At 39.0% G+C, this 20,703-nt stretch overlaps 1 protein-coding gene across 2 annotated transcripts; it reads left to right on the top strand.

Annotated features, from left to right (window-relative positions):
* Positions 1–4,525: 4,525 nt before the first annotated feature.
* spint1a (serine peptidase inhibitor, Kunitz type 1 a) lies at positions 4,526–19,200 on the top strand. 2 transcript variants are annotated; one of them, XM_080783763.1, is made up of 11 exons: positions 4,526–4,594; positions 5,327–5,847; positions 6,684–6,841; positions 7,040–7,181; positions 12,981–13,148; positions 13,525–13,566; positions 14,541–14,672; positions 14,814–14,864; positions 15,365–15,535; positions 15,746–15,805; positions 17,577–19,200. In XM_080783763.1, exons 2-11 carry the CDS (start codon positions 5,388–5,390, stop codon positions 17,762–17,764), a joined length of 1,572 nt encoding a protein of 523 aa, XP_080639889.1. In that variant the 5' UTR covers positions 4,526–4,594; positions 5,327–5,387; the 3' UTR covers positions 17,765–19,200. The 2 variants fall into 2 exon arrangements, with proteins under 2 accessions (XP_080639889.1, XP_080639890.1); XM_080783764.1 differs by lacking the exon at positions 4,526–4,594 and adding an exon at positions 4,697–4,799.
* Positions 19,201–20,703: the final 1,503 nt, after the last annotated feature.

Raw genomic sequence — 20,703 nt, 5'->3', positions numbered from 1 at the left:
CAAATTTGAGTTTGCCAAGTCAAGTGCAATCTCATATTTATGAGATGAATCCCTATTTCAAAAATAGCAAAACATCTGCAGCTCACTACGCATAATAAATTGGCTATTTTAGCTCATTTTGATTTAAAAAAAGAAAATCACTTATCACATGCTCAGAATTGTGGCTGACTCAGTATGGAGAAAAGATCAAACTTTGTAAAATGTTGTGCTCCTGTCGACTGTAATGTATGTATGTGATCATGTAATGAATGTTATGTGAACTGGACACAATGACACATGCCATCATGTCTGACATCTTTGATTGAATAATCTACACATCCCAAAAGTACTATACCCTAACAATTATTCAATGACGACAAATAGATCAAAATGTTTATAGATAGCAAGGTCCTTTCTTCTGTCTGTCCACACTTAACAACAATGGCTGGGTCCCCCTGACAGGTGAACCAGGGTTCCACTGGAGTGATACTCAACCTGTCCCTTATAGAGCCATTATCAGGTGTACGCTTAATAAGCCTTGAAGCCAAAATTGGCAGCCTCAGTTACGTCGTCATGAATAATAAATTGATCTGCAAATACTGTCTATGGTCATTTGAAAAACAAAATGTTTTTGTTTTTTTAATGAAAAAGTCAAATGTCGCCAGGAGCAGGAGTACCCCACGGTCAAACATTCATAGCTCCAACTTCCACTGCCAAATTATGACAATTGAGACGAGGGAGACATCGGCCTATGGACTTTCCAACAGATCCCATTACGATATGAACAATGGGCTTGGCTTTTTTTTGTCTTGGCAGGGGACTATCAGTCAGCGTAGCTGTGCGTGTTCGCCCGCTGATGCACCGTCTGTTACAAACACTGAATTATTGACCAACTCTGAAAGCTCACCTTTCCAGGCAAACAAATATTCATTCATTGCCATCCTCTGCTGCTCAGTTCTACTCCATCAGCTTGTCTGGATATGAGAACTCTCCTCCACCCTGCCTGAGTGATCTCGTTCTATAGGTGGGAGAAAAGGCAGCCAGCATCAGTTTACTATAAAATCCTTGAGTGTTGGTGTTTAGACCTCACCCATAACACTTTTCTCCCTTCTTGTCACCTTTTTGATAGATACTACTACTCGTTAACATGTTTTAGTTATTTAGATTTGTGTATGATTGACAACACATGTTAAGAATGTTTGATGTTTACTGTACCTGGTATCCTAGTTACTTTGAAGTGCTACATTGTTCTCTTTGCACTCTACTTATATGACTATTTACATCATTTGTTGACTATGGTTCATGCCATGTAATCTGATTCCACAATTTAGGCATGCTAAATGAGTAAACGGTAATTTAACTCTGAAAGTGTACAAATGTATTTGTATTTGCATTTGTACACTCAGAGTTATCTATCTTCCCTTATCTATGATGCTTATTCAGTGATCATCTGTTTGTCTACTGGCATATTTCAGGCTTTAAAGTTAAGAATGCATTCACTCTCTCTCTCTCTCCACTCTAAAGTTAGAGATTGGTTTATTTATTTGTTTCTCATGCTCTCTGGCTATATCCTATGGAAGGTGGATGGAGAAGATTGATGGAGTTATTACTTTATTATATGTCTCATCACATAATTTATAGATGACTGATGACTACGTATCAAATGACAGAACAGTCTCCCATGTGGGGTCTGGGGACCCCCAGGGGTCCTTGAGGGGGTTAGAGGGGGTCCCCAGGTAACTTAGAATATAGCATATAGGCTATTTTAATCTCTACACATACAATAGACAGTAAAATAATTCTGTATCAGATGACAGACCACACCATCTCTAGAGACCCAATGCATATCAAATTGGTGGTTGGTCCTTGCAATTAAAAAGGTTAAGATTTGCTGAGGGTGCGGACGTGTTCTTATGAGAGTCCTTTTCCAGTAGTTTTCCCTTGAGCTTCTAACTCCCTTTTCTGTGTAAGTTCTTGACATCCAACTTCCAAGTAACTGACAACATTGACGCGTCATCATAATGTCACCAGGGCCTATTTCACGAAACTTGGATTAACTAATCCAGGATTTAAAACAAAACCAGGTTTGTTAAATCCTGTTCTGTACAGCCTGGTTTATTCCGTGCGAGGCTTAGAATGGGCGGATTTAGCGAGCCAGGATCATAAATTATGACAGTTAGCATCCTTAATAGTTGCATCACTGCCCCTTCTGTATATATATCTCAGTATCTTTACTAATCTATTCCAGACTTACTGATACAAGGATTTAAGCTTCCAAAATAAATACTGCTGCTGTAATTAAAGAGAGAAAATACTCTCAATAGTGGATAGAATGATTACCCCAAAAATATAGTTTATATATAGTTTTACCACTACTAGTGGTAAAACTTAAAACTACATAATGAAATCATCATAATAAATGTAACAGAATTATTAATATTGTAAGCATAATGATATTGTTGCATTGTGATATTTGACCATAACTCCCTCCTCTGGGGAAGGGGGTTGTTGTCCAGACAGGGGCCAGACTTGAACTGTGGGTCATGGGTTCAATAGTGGGTGAAACGTTACAATGGTGATATGTTGTAAAACAATGAGTAATGGTAATATTTAGTGGTTTTCACTTTTACAAGAATAAATATATATATATATATTATATTATATTATATAATCATTCTTCTTAACCACTTACACGACAGCAAACCTATTCTGGGGAACATTCACCAAAAGTAGCTGATCTACAAGCTGTCATGAATCATGATGTTGTGCAGCCTATATATTTTGGTTCTTTGATTTTATATAGTGCTTAAATTAGTTCTTTAATGCAGACCGATAAAAATAAGGCAACATAAACCCATAATAATTGAATACGTGTGGAAAACATCATTGGTTTGTGATCAGTTTGACTGCTTAATGAACAGTAAAGACATCAGGATTAGGTTAAACCTGGCTGTTAGCCTGGTCCGGAGCAGGCTAAATCCAGTTAATACACAGCATTAGTTTCCATGGTAACTAGTGTGGCATTGCTTTCATGAAACCGAATCAAGCCTCAACATATCCAGGTTAACTGGCAAAATTAATCTGGCAAGACCACCTTTCATGAAACCGGTTAATCACTGATCCAGGAAAAGAAATACGGGGAAGCAGCGTTTTCTTTCCACGGGCCGACGGTTTGGAACAAACTTCCAATCCACCTTAGACTGGCACGCTCCCTAGATGTTTTTAAAACTAATTTTAAGACCCACTTTTTTATTTTAGCATTTGGCTGAATCCTTTGATTTTAACCCACTCACTGTTTTTTCCCATTTCTTTTGTCTTTTTATGCATTTTTTATGTCGTTTGGTGTTTTTTGCATTTTTTGTACTGATTATGCCTTGATTGTTATGTTGTTTGATATTTTTTATACTTTGTTGTCTTGTAAAGCACTTTGCGCTGCACTCGTGTCATGAAAGGTGCTCTATAAATAAAGTTTATTATTATTATTATTATTATTATTATTATTATTATATTAAACCAGGATATCTGTTAAATCTCCGTTTAATCTCTAATCCAAGTTTCGTGAAACGGACCCCAGGTAATTTACTGCATTGTTTCTCAACTTCAGAATCTTCACTTTCCTACATTTAATACTAAATGCATGGTCAGGGACCACATTCAATACCTTCACGGACCACCAGTGGTCCCCGGACCACCAGTTGAAAACTCATGGATTATGTGAATATACCGCCCTCTTGTGGATTACAATTTAAAATCGTCTGGGCAGCACATACACCTACATTTTTCATCAACTTCTATAATTCTATACATTTCTCAGCCACCCCCCAATCAAAATTATGCAGCAAATATAATGCTATGAACTGTAATTGATGTATAGCCTATATTATTAACAGTTTGACGTATAGCCCATAAAAGGTAGCTATAGACAGGCATTTAAATTTTTACTCTATATTATTTCATGATAACAGCACGCAGTGGGCCAGTACAAAATTAAAAGGAGACAAGGAGTAGTCTTAAATGAGCCACGTGTGTAGCTGTGGTACAGAATTAACTACTTTTTTTTGAGTATCTGAAAAGGCCTGTTGAAACTGGAAGATATACTTTATAGACAAAAGGTATCCTTCCTCCAAGTAGTACTGCTTGTCAAAATGTGAATTGCAGACTTGAAAGGAAAAGAATCCAAGGCACTCCGTCTTTGGTGAAAAATGTAATAGTTTATTTCATGATGAGCAAGGCAAATAAATAACAGGACCATATACTTATTTTTTTTTTTTTTTAAAGAAAGATTCATAGTGATGTTATGCAATGATGACAATAAAATTCAATAACTATGTACATTTAGCCTAGGCGGTGGCGTACAATTTTGAAAAACTTTACTGGAGTATTTCCAATTTTCAGTAGCCTACTTTTAATTCTACTCCACTACACATCAAAAAAGGAAAAAAAACAAAACATTGTCGATACTGCTGACCGTCCGTGTCATGGCTGTGGGAGTGGCGTCTCCGCACGTCTACCTAATGACGACGACGACGCACCTTTTCCTGTACCTACATCACCTTCCGTTCCTGTACCTGTTCCTGTTTTTTTCCGTAGAAGTCTCGAGTCTCGACTCAAACCGGTAAGTGTTTTTCTGTTTTCTGGAGAATTCCGCCTCCTTTTTCATTGTCGGAGATAAAACATTTGTCTAAAAGTCTGTCTGGAAGGCTGGGCTTTTTTCACCTTCAAAAATGAGTATAAAAGCGCAACTAGACTAGCGGCCTAGACTAGCCTCTCTTTTAGTGTGTTGTTATTATCATTTCCCATCTACTTAAAGGTACTTAAAGGTAGGGTAAGTGATACTTTGTTGGTTAAAACCACGTTTTTTTGTTAAAATGTTAAATCACTATATTCTGATAGTAATCATTGCCAGCCCTACAGTGTTTGTTTGTTCGGTAACAGGAGTCTCCCTGTCTCTCCAGGCTCCAGCTCTTTATAAGAAAATACATTTTTCAAGTTGACTGACAGAAGTTCAGCCAGAGAGAGTAGCCATTTATCAGCTTAATTTTGCATAGTGTTCCAGTTGCAATTTGGTCTGCTCATTTGTTTGTGTCATCACTTACAATTCCATTTGTCTTAATCTGTATCATCTGACTGCATTATATATCCTGATTGGATAAAATTGGTATCCCGACCTGAAATGCATTTTCTGTTTAATAAAATTGGTATCCCGACCTGAAATGCATTTTCTGTTTAATAAATAGCTGGAGAGACATGGAGTCTCCTGTTGCTGAACAAACACACTATAGCAATGAGCACTATCACAATATAGAACCTTTAAACTACCTTTAAACATCTATCTCTCTCCCAACAGGTCACCAGACCGGATTTATCTATTTTTAATTTAATTTAAATATTTTATCAAATTCTCAACAATGACACTTCTCCACATCCCAAAAAGTGGACTCCTCCTCCAGGTGTTATTGTTTTACTTTTGCCTGCTGTGCTTCACGCATGGCCAGGATCCGGATCAGGAGGGCTTTGGGGAGCAGTGCTTGGCAAAGTTCAAACGGGGACGGGAGGACTTCATCCTGGACGCGGACGAGTCTGTGAAAGCCGGGGGGACGTTCATCGCCAAGCCGGAGGTCAGCAGCTACAAGGACTGCGTGCGCGCCTGCTGCCTGAACCCCCGCTGCAATGTGGCGTTCATGGAGAGCAGTGGAGGGGTGGCAGGGGAGGAGATGGAGACCAGCAAAGTCCAGTCCTGCTACATTTTCGACTGCCTCTACAGCGGCAAATACGCCTGCAGATTTGTCAGGAAGAAGGGATACATCAGCTACATCCGGGACTCTGTGTTTGAAAGTCACCTGGCAGAGGATGCAAATCATATACACCGTAAAGTCCTATTATGTTATGTTCATTTTTAGACCCATTCTACAAATGCCTTCTAAAATCAGTAGTTCTCATTTTTCTAAAATGTTCAAAAATAGCAGATGTACAAGCTCCCAGTGCAGCATGACATGCACCGTGACCATGTAGATCTGCTATTTTTTGAATATCCAACCAACGCCCAAATCTAAAACAACGACACAGATGCTTTCCCGGTTTTAGTGGTTAACATTGAGGTGCCCACAATGTTTTTAGGTGTCCACTCTTCCTGTATCCTGAGAGCAGTACAAATGGAGCTACAGCTCCATTAGGTTCCAGAGTTTTATATTGTTGTATTTAAAAGTCTTACTGAATGGTCTTATTTGAGCCATTTACTCATGAACATTTTGTAGTGTATGTGATCCAAGTAATGATTGTTTTGTGGCCTGGGTGGTTCAAAGTCGGGCATATAATCTGTTGTTATTTAGGCCCCTGGCGGATGGGAGAATGCTCCCTCGCTGCATGTTCACACATGCACAGATTTCATTATGTCTCCTGTCACAGGCTTAGGTTTCTGTTCTCTATACAAACCATGTCCTGTGAGAGCTGGTGGCTCCTCCAAGAAGTGTTTTGTCTCTGGCACCGACAACAAAGTGAATGCTGAATAGGCACAAAACATTTCAGCCACGTGAACCTGCTTTGAAAACAGTGCTCTCGTGTTGGCTAAAATGTAAACGACTGTTTGTGACTTTGTGTACCGGTACACGGTAGTTAGAAATGATTCCTGTCTGACAGTAACTTTCTCCTCATTTTGTCGTGCGTGTTTGCTATGTACGTACATTGAACCCGTGGTGTCGTTCCAGATGAGCATGACCACCCACCCGAGGCTAACGCTGGTCCGGACCAGGTGGTCCAACCTCAGGACAGTGTGACGCTCAATGGCATCCAGAGCAAAGACGATCTTAAGATTGCGTTCTACCAGTGGCAGCAAGTGTCTGGAAACGCTTTTGCTGTCATGGAGGTGGGCACAGATATGATAACGTTTTGTTCCTGTGGAGAAAGTGGGAATGAATCTTTTTAAATGAGAAGTCAGAGTAATTATGGGGTAAAATACAGCCGCTATGCCTTTTGTGTGCATGTTTTCATGTGACTGTAATACTTTGTTCAAATCCTAGAGGTTTGTGCTGTTTTTAAAGGTGTTTCTTTCCGTACTACATAGAAAACCAACTTTGAAGACCAAGTCATCGTGTCCAATCTGACCTCTGGAGTGTACAAGTTCATGTTGACTGTCACCGATTCCAGCGGCCAAACCGGTTCGACTCAGATCACAGTCTTGGTCTTAACGCCTGAACAGTCTGACGGTGAGTAACTACTCTAGCCCAGGGGATTGATTGTTGGTTTTCTATCACCAATAAATATGTATTAGGAATCTGACTGAGCCAATAGCCAGCATATTGTATCGATATTTAAAAAGATTTTTATAATAACTGAAATAATGAAACTGCATTTAAATAAATTCAAAGGGCTAGGATCACAACTTAATATTACTGATATTAGCCATAGCTAAATAACGGAAATGGGAAAGGTCTTGGTTTGCCCAGTCTGTGTCAAAGTGTCCTGAATGTCCTTAGCAAGACACTTAGACTCCTAACCGCTCACGGACGCTATATTAATGGCACTGAATGCTCCTAATGGTTAGGATGGGTAAATGTAATGGACAAAATGCACTTATTTGCTAATGTACAGTGGCAAATACCTATTCTCAACCAGAACTAAAAGGACCAAAAAGCCAGGGTAGATTAAAATGACCACAGAAGTGAATGAAAGTGAATGAAAACACAGTTCTACAGTAGTACTGTCAGAGTAGGAGTGATTCTGAGTGAGGTGGGTCACTTCAAAACCATACAACAGAAAATGAATATCAGCCCCTGCATTTCTCACAGAAATATCAGCCTGGTCTGTTGCTTCTGAAGTTCTCTTTTTTTTAAGTATTTTAGACGTACAGGTAAACTATTCTACACACTGTCTAGACAAACCTGCGATGAAGTTCATTTGACCAAAACGCTTCTTCAATACATTTAGCTATAAGTAGTCTCTCATATCCAGACAACGATTCCACAATCTCTGAATGCATATACGGTAGTCTGTAACTACACCTCCAAGGAAATGTATTTTATATTATATAATATATTTATTTATTTCTTGTTTCCATTTCTGCTAAGCAGCAAGGTACATATGCTTAGATGATTTCGATTTATATTAGGGTAAATTTGCGTAACTGTAAAGCCAAAGGAGAGGCTTCGCTTCCGCTTTTGTCCTTGCTCATGATCAGATTGTTGAGGCAACAGTCTGGCCACGCGAGACTAAGCTGTAAGTGAAGTTTTGGCTGTTCATTCCTTCCTACTAAGGTGTGCAAAAATACTTTATTTACTTAGGATAAGGGTACAGAATAGAAATATGGCTAGAATGAAGGTATTAATGGATAGAAAGAAAGTATTTGATAAAGATTTCTACGAGGGGTTGTTCTCATTCTGTGGAACTGACTCACGTTGATGACTCATGTTTGTATTTGGTGACAGTCACCTGCTTAGTTTATGGTGAGAGAACCATGATACCCATATGTCTTTTCTTATCCGTCACTGATGCAGTGTAATGACGTGTGTTTGGGACAACCCATTTAGAAGGGTTTAGGGCAGTAGTCCCCAAACCTTTATAATCCGAGACCCAAAAGAGAAATGTCGTCTTGTCTTCTTCCAAATAAGGTAGTAAATGAAAAAAAGGCTTATTTACTTGTCAGTCATGTCCCATAAATGTCCCACTGATTTAGGGGTTTCACAGAGGCTCAGTGGTTAGCACTATTGCCTCACCAACTCAGAAGATTTATGTATTGTTTATTTAGACTACGCCTATTCAATTGGGTAATTGATTTAAATCTGTTGTTACCACTGTAAGATCAGGACACAGACTCTGTGTGTGTGCGCGTGTGTGTGTGTGTGTGTGTGTGTGTGTGTGTGTGTGTAATCATAGCATGGCTTTGTATCGAGCTCGCGCATTCAAATCTAACTTTCACAGCAGATGTTTACAAGTGGCTCCTGTGTGAGGAGGCATGGCATGCTAGACTAACCCTGTAAACCAAATGACAGCTCAGCTCTGTACTTAAGACCATTTTAGGACTGTTGAGTTTTCCCTCGCTCGCTAGACAATTTGCAGGAATGGAACTGTTGTTGATGTTTTAGTGTGTGTGTGTGTGTGTGTGTGTGTGTGTGTGTGTGTGTGTGTATCTATCTTGATGCAAGGAATGTGTTGTGCGATCATAAATTGGACAGACATTTGCTACAATATCTATGAAACAGTACTAGTAGTCCCACAAAGAATGTTTTCAAAAGACTCCATTCCTGCCCATTTAAAGTAAAATACAATGGAGGAGATTTCACAGCAAAATGGGGTTAGCAGTGCTTTGAAATATTTTAGGTGTTCAAAAGTCAAAAACACCAGGGTAGCATGGATGCTGCGTTTGAAAATAGCTTAGTGTGGATGAAGGCCAGGAAGAAACTAGGCCTTTTTATGTGGGTTTCCTGCTACCACAATAGACAAGCATGTTGGGAACCTACATCTGCCAGTGTCAAGTAATAGTTAGGATGGGCCAACGACAGCTATTTTTTGTGACTTTGGTGGTGTAGACTGGGGGAAAAGGAGCCGTTCTGCTATAGATCCCTGGGGGGACACCGCTCAACAAAGTGTATATAGTTTAAGTCATTTGTAAATGCAGAATAAGTGAGAATTTAGAATCAAATTTGATTGAATGTAGAGATAAGCAGGCGTGCAGAATGTGGACAAGATGTGTGTAGTATGAGCCTGATTGAATGGACTGATGTGAAGCTACAGCAGGAACGTGTGGAGAGTGTGAGGCAGGGGCTGAAATTCCGTAAGAGGGCACTTGTGGAAGAAAATGGCTGATCTACAAGCTCTCAACGCGTCGCAGCATGGCGCGTTGAGAGCTTGTAGATCAGCTATTTTCTTCGAAAAGCGACCCCGCACTCGTTGGCTACTGGAAATGCGGCGATGACATGGATTTCTAAACAAATTCTTTCAATGCAAAATGCTGAGTTCAAGATCAGGAGAGTTCAGAAAAAAGCAATTCTTGGGTATGGTATGGTATGGCATGGAAAGGAGAGGAGGGTATTTGCTGAAGCCCCCTTTGATGTCTATGTGTGCCTGACTGCACGTGCCTGAGCTACAGTATGGATGCCATAGTTATACAGTCTGTATAACAGTCATTTAAATAAATGGATGCAATGAAATATGAAAAGGCTACACAAATTGATGTAATGGTAGAATTTATATCTATATTACCGGTACTTTAAATTGCTGTACGAATCTGTACTCTCAGAACAATCCAAATCTCATTTATATTACATTTATTCAGTACAATGTGGATGGAATGTTGATGTAACACAGATGTTTTGGCTTTAAACCCTTTCTTCGGTATACTCTCTGTGTTAAAATATCATTAAGACCGCTTAAATCCTATATACTTATTTGATTTTAATGTTCACTTATGACCCAGAATAGGGACACTACGCTTCATTTTATTAACTCTTCTGGTATTATTTGCGTATTTCACAACAAGACACAAGCCCTGCCGTGTTGGTTGTGATGAGACAGGTCAAAGCACGCTCCCGTGGATTGAATCTTGAAGTTGAAATACCATCAAGAGTGGGAAATTTCAGTAACATGCCAGAAAAACCCATCTCAGGAAAGCGTTGGGGCCACTGACTAACTGCAGTACTGTGACATATTGTTCATTTTGCTAGTCTTCGTCTGTTTGGTCTATCCACCTGAAAGCAGAATCATGGTTTTTCAGTGACTAGCCTCTGACGTTATGCAGTGAGTAGGCATTCCATGGAATGGAATGGATGGAGATGAAATTCCCAGGAAAAACATGGAGGTTTTTGTTAGACCTGCCAGTTGTTTCACTACGAGCAGCGGTTGTGATTCGTTTCTGTCGTTCCGCCCTGACGTGATCCCAGTCTCTCTCTCCACCCCTGACTCCACAAAACCTGTTGGTCTGGTTTCAGTAGCTCGGGTTTCACAAACGAGGACTGTAGTCACCGTCATTATAGTCTTCAACACTCAACACTGATTAATACTAACAATGATCTCTTGTCCTGTATTCTGAATACGTCAGGCCCATCCTTTAGATGTTGCTGGTTGAATGAAAGCCTATCTAGTCTGGGGAAAAAGGAAGAAAGACTTTTAACCATTCATTGGTTCAGTTAGCCATTAACAAGCCTGAGTGGTGTTAGGAATGTGATTCAATGGAACAGGCCAAAGGCACAGCAGTGACCCCAGATGTCGGTCTCTGTAAATTTGCACCTAAATACATTGCTTGTGCAAATTTTAGGGGCTTGAGGCTACATGGAACCCAACAGGTCCATGCTTAATGAATGAGAGGCATCTCTTTATTTCAGTGGAAGTCGACTAGACTTCCACTGAAATAAAGAAGTCATATCAGCCCTATTACTCGATACTTTGTCGAGTGTTGAAATCTCATAGTGATTTTACAGTGTAGCTGCCACATCTTGTATCGAATCGAATGAGCAGATCGATTCGATCTGCTCCTTCTAGCTTTTATAGTCAACATTTTTGTTTTAATGCTGCACTATGCAAGATTTTAAAACAAACTAAATCCTTTTTCTTTTTTTAAATCACCCATTGTTAAAATTCTGTACATTTATTGCAATGAGCTTCAGTGGTCTTGTGCTGACCAGTGGCACATTACCGGTATGTCAAAACGGATAACTCCCTCTGCCACTTGGGGTCGCCAACAACATACAGTACCCAAACTGTGAAAAATACAGTGTAGCTTTGAGGTTGTTTTTACTATTTTCATTATCATGAACTGGCTCGGATTAAACACAACAGTGCTGCTTCCCAACATGGTGCATCAACAACGGCCACATCATGGAAGAATAACTGGTTCATCTAATCTATAAACATGTCAGTGTTGCTCAAGAGACACCACTTCCTTGTGCACCCATGTGTGTCTGTCACCACGCCAGGACAAACTGAAGTGCCACAATGCCGGGGGGTACACACACACACACACACACACACACACACACATCTATCAAACATTAGACAGATCTATTTATGGACTACTCAAAAGTAGGCAGATTTCTAAATAAATTTTGTATTTATTTAGCACAGTATACAAATATAGAAAAGGGAAAGTGCTAGGATGAGGCAAAAAGCCCAAGGGGCTTATATGAGGCTGCTACCTTATGTAAGACGCAATAAAACATCCAGAACATGATTGTAAACAAGAAATATAGAATTTCCAAAATACATGATTGCCGTAAATATGAAACAAAACAAAAAATTAAGTGATCTGTTCAACTAAATAGGTTCTAAGCTTGTGTTTGAAATGATTACCGGTATTTTAAGTAAAATTTGATGAGCTTGCTTTATAGATCTTTCATAGCTGGGTCCCCCTGCATCTGATAGAGAACTGACTAGTATAGATCCCTGGGGGACCCCACATGTTAAAGTGGCACTCTCAACCTACCATTAATGATGATAAATTGTTGACTGTTATGAATACAATTAAAAGAGAAGTCAAGGAAAATTCCCAAAGCATATTCATGAATTCATTATGAATTGTATCAACAAAGGTGCCTTTGGGCTCATGTTATGGTAAACCAGCTAAATTATTATTAATGTGTAGGACGGGTCACAATAATAATATATTTTTTTGTTTGTTTTTTGTTTAAAAAAAAACAATAATCAATTTTGTTTGCAGCGATAGGTTTACTCGAGTACAATATCTAGCCTAAAGTATATGTGGTTCTGTCTGCTAAAAGGGAATAAAACTAATTAATGTATTTTTTTCTGTATGTATTTTAGCGGTTTACCCATTTGAAGTCACAGTTCACACTACTTACTTACATTACTTAAGACTACTCTTTGAAAACGAAACCCCTGAAAAGACTAAAGAGTAAATTAGAGATAAGTGTATTGGTGAGACTGTCGCTAAACTCCCAGACTTGGTAAATAAATGCAAGATTTTTGATGACGGTGTGATATGTACGAGATCATCATATACACTTTAATATGGTCCAGCATAAATGTAAATGTCATGTTGTTCATCCCATCATCAGACCACTGTATGGCTCCCAAGAAGTCTGGACCATGTCGCGGTTCCTTCCCTCGGTGGCACTACAACGCTGCCTCAGAGCAGTGTGAACAGTTCAAGTTTGGAGGCTGCAGACCCAACAACAACAACTACCTGTCCAGCCAAGAGTGTGTCACTGCCTGCTCTGGCTCCGGTAGGTCATCAACTCTTCGTCTTACGGTCTTATACTGGACTTTGTTATGGTTTTCAAGTATTTCTTTGAGAAAAATGTGTTGGATTCGTACTATTTATCCACCATAAATAATCCACAGAGCATTCAGGCTAATCTTCTACAGTATATTTTATTATTTTCCATTTGTATGAATCAAGCTTATGTTCTCATTCAGATATAATCAATGTAGCTGTAGTAGTATCTTAAAATCACTGATATTACAGTGAATCAACCAATAGCTGGATAAAAATTCACTGCCGTATATTCTTGTTTTATAGAATATATGCACTCATAATCGAGACAGCAAATTAGAACTGCAGAGTAAAAAACGTTGGATGTTGTGCTGTGTCCGTTTCAGAAAAAGGAGGTGAAAAAACCGGAAGAGGATTGGTACCTACAAGTAGGTGATTTCTGTTAAGTAAATGATGATTGCATACAAATGTGTGTGAACATGAGATGGAATCAGAGGACCTGGATCCAACTAGCCTGGCTCCAGCCCCTGAATCGCTAGCCACGGCCATTAAAAAAACATTTAAAAAAAAGGTGTTCTTGCGATTCAGGGTCTGGTGACTGTCTATGGCTATGTTAGCCTCGGTTGAAAATCTGCGGTTTACGGCCAATCAGCACCGTTTCAACTTGATGACGTCAACAACAGCGCTGGACCATACATAAACAGACATGGCAGTAAATTGCGACCGTATCAATCTGACTATTAAATCGCCTTATGTTAAAACATTTATTTTTTACAAAACGACCCAGCTGGTCCCTGGCTGCCTGGTTTGATTCCCTGCTGGCGGGACCTTTTGATGAATTATCATTCCCCTACTCTCTTGATGCATTTCCTGTCTCTCTCCACTTAATGCAGGCTTATAAATGCGCCCACCTCCAACCCCTTTACATTACATTTATTGACATTGTAACAGATACCACAGTCTAAATTTCTCAATGGAAGAATAGAGCGGAGACGGGCTCCTCCTACCACTGCAGCTTTACTAGTTATATTGTATTATCATGCAATATTTAGTTATTGGTTAAAATGCTTTATTTAATATTTAGTGTGAATGGAACTGACAAAAATCCCGCCTTGTAGGGCTGCAAGCAACTATGATCTTTTTAAAGATTATTCGATTAACCATAAAAGTAATTGAAAGAATAATCTGTGTACTTAATGTTATTTTATACTTTGTCGCACAAGTGTTGTGCAACAATAGTGAAAATAACAGCTTTATAAGCTTGTAGTTTATTTCACTATTATATATATCTTTTGTCATTTTCTTTTTAAACTTTAAAAAAATGACACAATACGGATAGATTATTAATCCATTGTTGCCCCTAATCATAACCATTCACAACAACACTGTTTCTGTGTTGCAGAAGAACTATGTGGGACTCCATGCACTGATGAACAGTTCACCTGCGCCAACGGCTGTTGTCTGGTCAAGGGTTTGGAGTGTGACCAGGTCCAACAATGCAGTGACGGTTCAGACGAGGCAAAGTGCCAAGACTGTGAGTGGTGTCTATGCAAACTATAATCTTAATTTTCATACTGGTTCACTGCTAACGTAAATGCAGCGATGGTTTTCGATAGCAATGAAAATGTTTTCTTCAAAAGTCTAACCTAACTTCTGTTTCTCATGCCTTCATCAGTGGACAATAATTTTAGAATTCTGCTGGACATCCAAGTCGACGAGCAAAAAGGTGAATTTGAAAATGTTCTTTAAGATTGAAATGTTTGTTTCACAGCTGCTGAAGTGATTGTCTATCACTGACAGAAAAGAGAAAACTGGTTCTAAAGGAAATTATAAATGCAAAATCTTTGGATAGATATAAATTCCAAACCTATGGTATTTATTATCCTTTTAGTGTTGTGTGACACTTCCTTTTTGTCTTTTAGCCATTACAAATGTGGTAGCGTGAATACCTTTTGAGATATTTTACATGATGTCTATATAAATAAGAAATTAACATAACCACTTAAGTCTGACATCATATGACGAAAATAGCAGATCTACGAGCTCACAACACGCTGCAAATGTGTTGTGAGCTTATGATCTGCTATTTTTGCTGTGCAACACTGGTTTACAACATGTATAACGTATAAGCATAGGCTACTGAGAATTGTCACCTATAATGATATGCCCAAAATAGGGACACCAGTTTGGGTTTTTTAAGTAGTTAAATGTTTCTCTTCCCCACAGTTCGCTGCACAGATCCGCCCCACACAGGTGGCTGCAGGGACAGTGTGACGAAGTGGTACTACAACCCCCTTGATCTGGCTTGCTTCCGCTTCAACTACGGAGGCTGCAGAGGCAACGAGAACCGCTTCGACGATGAGGCGTCATGTTTGAAAACCTGCAGAGGAGTAACACGTGGGTTGACCTCTAGACATAATATAACAAGGAAAATCTAACTAGACAAAAACAGTAAAATTAAATTTTTGAGGGACGCAAATTGTGATTGGCAAGAATTAGATGATGTATGATAAGAGTGCCCCTCACTTCAGACGGGTGTGAGTTTTTAAATTGTTTTAACCGATGTTGAAATAACTGAATCCAATATGTTTTATCTCTGACTTTTAGAAAAGGACATATTTGCAAGAAAGGAAGAGTTTGAACGGGTAACGGGTAACGGCGAGATGGGTGAGTAATTTCATGACACCATAACTCTGGAAAATGAGGCTATTGTCTCTGTAGAATGGTTTTGTTTAAGTGACATCCTAACAATGACTCTTTTTAAAAGTCATTTTCTGCTCCATGAGATTTTACGTGCTGTGGGCCATTGTTGGTCAGAGGTACTGCTATGGAAGTTTGGAACCAGGTCTCCTTTTTCACATTGAGGCACTGAATGCAGCAGATGGTATACTATATTGATCTGTAGTTGTCCATCTAAACTTGACATTTTTCGCTAACCAAAACACTAGTTAAAGTTTTTACTAAACATCAAGATTCAAGATTCAATAATTTATTTGCCATGTCAACAAGTTGATAGGAATTTGTCTTGGTTCATACTCAACATATACAGACAACCATAGATACACAAACAAGAAGGACAGTACAATACAAAAACAAAAACCAGCAGCATAGGAAATTACATTCAGTTTTTTAAAGTGCTATATGCATATACTATGAGTTCAGATGTCTAATGGCTACGGGGTAAGTGCTATCCCTGAAGCGACATGTTGAGCTCTGGATACTTCTATATCTCCTGCCTGATGGGAGGAGATTGAAGAGGTGATGTGCAGGATGGGAGTTGTCTGCAATGATTTTATATGCCTTCCTAATTATTCTGGTGGAATAGAGTGAGGAAAGTGTAGGGAGGCTGCATCCTATGTTTTTTGATGCGCGACGTACTACTCTTTCCAGCTTTGATTTGTCTTGAGAGGTTGTGTGACCAAACCAGACAAGCATAGAGAAGGTGAGAACACTTTCAATAGTGGCCCTATAGAAGTGAGTCATGGCTGCTTGGCTGACTTTAAACTTCTTAAGCTGCCGCAGGAAATAAGACGCTGGTGTGATTTGCTTATTATAAGACTGGTGTTGAGATCCCATGATAAGGACTCATGGATGGTGGTCCCTAGGAACCGGAAGGAGGAAACTCTTTCTACCTCTTCCCCATTGATGAAGAGGGGGGGAGGGGACACGATTTAACATACATACTTCATGACACAATTACTCTGTCTAACTCTTTGTTTTGATGTTGACAATAACTTTTAGTTGGCCTTAGGTGGAGTTTCATCTATAAAATAAACCTTTATCCCGTATCTTCCTTATTTGACCTTAGTAAAGACTGAACAGTGACTGATTGGTATGAAAAAAACATTTTCTATTTAATTTTACCCGGGTATCTAACTACATGTCTGGCATTTGTAACAAACCAAACAGCTTGAAAATAGGTTGAGAACTCAGCATTATACATGAATGAATGAATGAATGAATTTTATTTATATAGCACCTTTCCAAACATAAAGTTACAACGTGCTTTACAGGTTAAAAAACAACAATCAAAAACAACATCAAGAACATCAGAAATAACAAAGCAAAGAATCATAACCACAAACATCAAGGAACACTAAATAAATATATACATTACACATATGCCTATACATACATATACACACATAAGTAAAACTGAAATTAAGAAAAGCATTTGACATGCAGTGTGTTTTTAAAATATGTTTAAAAGCGGGCACAGTCTCTGCTTGCCTGAGAGCCAAGGGGAGGGCATTCCAGAGGGATGGTGCGCGTGCCGCAAAATGTTGATCAAAATGTTTTTCCATTGTTTTTGTGACCAAATCATTTTATGGGTATATGAAAAACAACGTATCACTGTGATGCACCTGCCCTTGGTTACACCTGCCATTGGTTGGATAACCTCCTCGTTCACAATGTATATTTTCACTCTCTCCGTCAGGTATCATAATTGCAGCCGCTGTCCTGGGACTGGCCATCCTCATCCTGCTCTGTGTTTTGGCCTACTGCTGCCTGAAGGGAAAGAAGAGGCAGCCGCAGCGCCAGCGAGTGGCCATGAACGGCTCCCAGGTCACCACCATGGAGGACACAGAGCGCCTGGTCTACAACAGCACCACCAAGCCCATCTGACCACCTCCCTCCCAAACCCTCCATGGCCCTTAACCCCTGACCTCTCAACGCTCTCAGTTAAGGGTGTCGTATGAACTCAATATCTCAGTAACGCATTCAAACTTCAAAGGGAAAAGACAACAACGTTCACCTCTCATATTTGAAGGTTAAGCGAGTTAGCTTAAGGGTGAAAGATGGTCTGTTTTTATTTTATTTTGCATACGTTCTAATCTGCTTTATCGTTTTTTAACATGAAGCATGTTTTTAAACCAGTGTATGCTTTTGGAATCCTCAAACTGTGGAATGGCACTGATCTCATCACAGTGGTCTGTCAGAAGTGGTCAATAACTCAGTACTCAGGTAACAGCATGTATGTGAAGTGACCATTCCATCCTTTTTGATAATTGGGTCCTTTGTCACTCTTACTTTATTAGGATTTCTTAAATAGTTTTCCTTATTGTAATCTAAAAACATAAACACAGCAAAATCACATACAACTTACCACACTTCATAAAAATAACTACTCTGATGTTGGTGTTACCACTTTTGTAAATTGGGTCCATTCTGACATATGCCACATGTCAAAAAGGATGATGTGATCATTTCCTATAACCACTTTAACCCTGGCTTCCCTATGTTGGGGTCATTGTAGCCGAACATAAAATATCGTTTTTGCTAGATCTATAAGCTTACAGTGTGTCGCATCGCAACGCATTGTGTGAGCACGTAGACCCACTATTTCTCGAAGCTAAGGAAAAAAAAGTGAAGAAAAAAATGATATGAAAAATGATTTGAACATGTTTTATTTTTATGTTTGTTTTTAAGTGCTTAAGTGTGATTACAGTGAAATGCCACTGGATGTCACATATTATATATCTGAATTTGAGTTTGTATTTGTGAACATAACTACTTTATTATTTCAGTTGCCTTATGTGTACATATAAGAGAGATCAGTTGATCAGTGTATTTTCAGCTTCAGAGCAGAATCGGGTTATGTGTTCTACACAGTAAAATACTGTGTTAGTTTTAGTTTAGTTTAACACTAGGGAGTTGTAAATGCTACAGAATATCTACTGGTATTTGACCTCAAAGTCAAATTTTCACATTTTTACTAAAGGAAAAAAAAGTGTTTGAATACTTAAATTGAAGGTTGTTCAGTTTTAACTTCCCAATGTCTTGCTACTGTCACTTTTTCACACGGTTTGTTTCTTTCACATTTTATTACACATTGTAGTGTGGCTTGTTGGAGCATGTACATAGTGTTTGAATTTTGAGGAAGTTGTGTTATTTTAGTTTCTTTTTAATTATGTGTTTTGAACAGTTTGACTCTCAAACATACAGATGTAAATGATTCCTTAATTAAGATCGTCATCTTAACATTTGAAACATTTATACCTTTTGTACATAGTGTTTTTATGTTCCATGAGGACTGCTAAATAAAAATAATACTCACAGAATGTGTTTTTCCATCAGGTGTTACTTTGTGCTTAGTTCCTAGTACAATATGTGATACTATAGATATCTGGCTAGTAGTGAGTTTGCCCTGGGCACAGTATTTATGTTTAACAGTGCACGGTCGGTAGTAGCCTGGCTAATAAGCCAGACCGAATTATTAGCCAGGCTAGGTCGGTAGTGCTGGTAGGTTGTGGGTTCGATTCCCGCTGTGGGCGCTGGGGGCGTGTTCCTTCCTCTGATGCGTCATCAGTGCCCATACCCGAGGCAGGGTTGGCAAAAGGGCCTTTCTGTGTGGAGTTTGCATTTTTTTCCCCTGTGTCCCCTAGGGTAGGTACCCTCACAAAAACATACCCTGGCCAGCCGGGGCGCCTGACACTGGGTGAAAAATGGGTTGCAAAATCGTGGGATAAAATAAATAAAAAGCTCAATCATAATTGCAAGACCTGTGCAAGTTTATCACCATAGACATTGATTAGCTTGGCATCAATATATGAAGAATGCAACACCTACTCTGATTAAAAATGTAATCAATTTGTTTGGAAAAATAACATAATTAATATGATATTTCTCAGAAAGCAAAATCAATGGACCAGTAACCGAGTAACGGTATCAGACAAGTCTTCATTCATTCATTGTCACCAACCAAATGAAAACAAGGGAACATTGACATTCCCATTTGTCACCAGCAGATGGTGACATGGGTTCACTACCTCTGCACTAGAAGCGCATGCGGCCGCATGACCGAAATGGACCAAATGGAATTCAGAGCTGTAGATTTTTTTTGTTGAGTTTGTTCTCTTAAACTCATATCTCAGTAAAACGATTGATATGGCACACATCTGTGATATATGTCTATTTTCTGTGTTTTAGGTGCAGCCTACAGAGCAGTCTTTCAGACCTCAACACTCGCATGCATAATTCCACCAAACAGACTATAGCATATTGTTCTCTCCATCACTTGAGATGATCACAAAAGACAGCGGCACGGCGTGGAGCAAAGGCATCCTTTCCTATTCAATCAGCAAGTCATAAATTAGCATCAACCCAATTGATTCACTCAAGCTTTTTGTGAGTTGCCCTTTTAACTGACCTTCCCCTCATAAATGTACAATTGGTAGAATGACAATTTGTTACTTTGGTTCACAAGCCTGTCCGATTTTGTAGCCTATGCTCAAAGGAGGAGAGCATGTTAAATAAAAAATAAAAAAATAAACAAGTTTAGGATAATGTATAGCCTACCCATGTAAACTTGGTTCACTGAATGTCAGAAAAACAGGACATGTATGGAAAACTTTGCAAATCAATTGTACTGGAGAATTAAAGGAAACTAATGACTGACACAATTTGATTGAAATTGAATCAAGATTAATAAAATCACAATGGAGTTTGCTGGTGATTTGATGATTGTCAGTCTCCTCCAGGACAAATTCGATATAGCCTATTTGTATTTATTGATTTATATTTATGATGTGTATTGTGTGTTGATTGAATATAGCATAGACTAT

Source organism: Protomyctophum bolini (genome assembly GCF_963924005.1).
Source record: "Protomyctophum bolini genome assembly, chromosome: 15".
Taxonomy (NCBI): domain Eukaryota; kingdom Metazoa; phylum Chordata; class Actinopteri; order Myctophiformes; family Myctophidae; genus Protomyctophum; species Protomyctophum bolini.
The sequence above is the reverse complement of the archived record's forward strand: the minus strand, read 5'-3'. Positions and strand labels throughout refer to the sequence as shown.

Excerpts from the sequence above, each read along its gene's own strand:
- spint1a (XM_080783763.1), top strand. The coding sequence starts at position 5,388 with ATGACACTTCTCCACATCCCAAAAAGTGGACTCCTCCTCCAGGTGTTA. Across the intron at positions 13,149-13,524 it reads CACTGCCTGCTCTGGCTCCG|AAAAAGGAGGTGAAAAAACC; the intron begins GTAGGTCATCAA and ends TGTCCGTTTCAG. Across the intron at positions 14,673-14,813 it reads CGAGGCAAAGTGCCAAGACT|TGGACAATAATTTTAGAATT; the intron begins GTGAGTGGTGTC and ends TGCCTTCATCAG.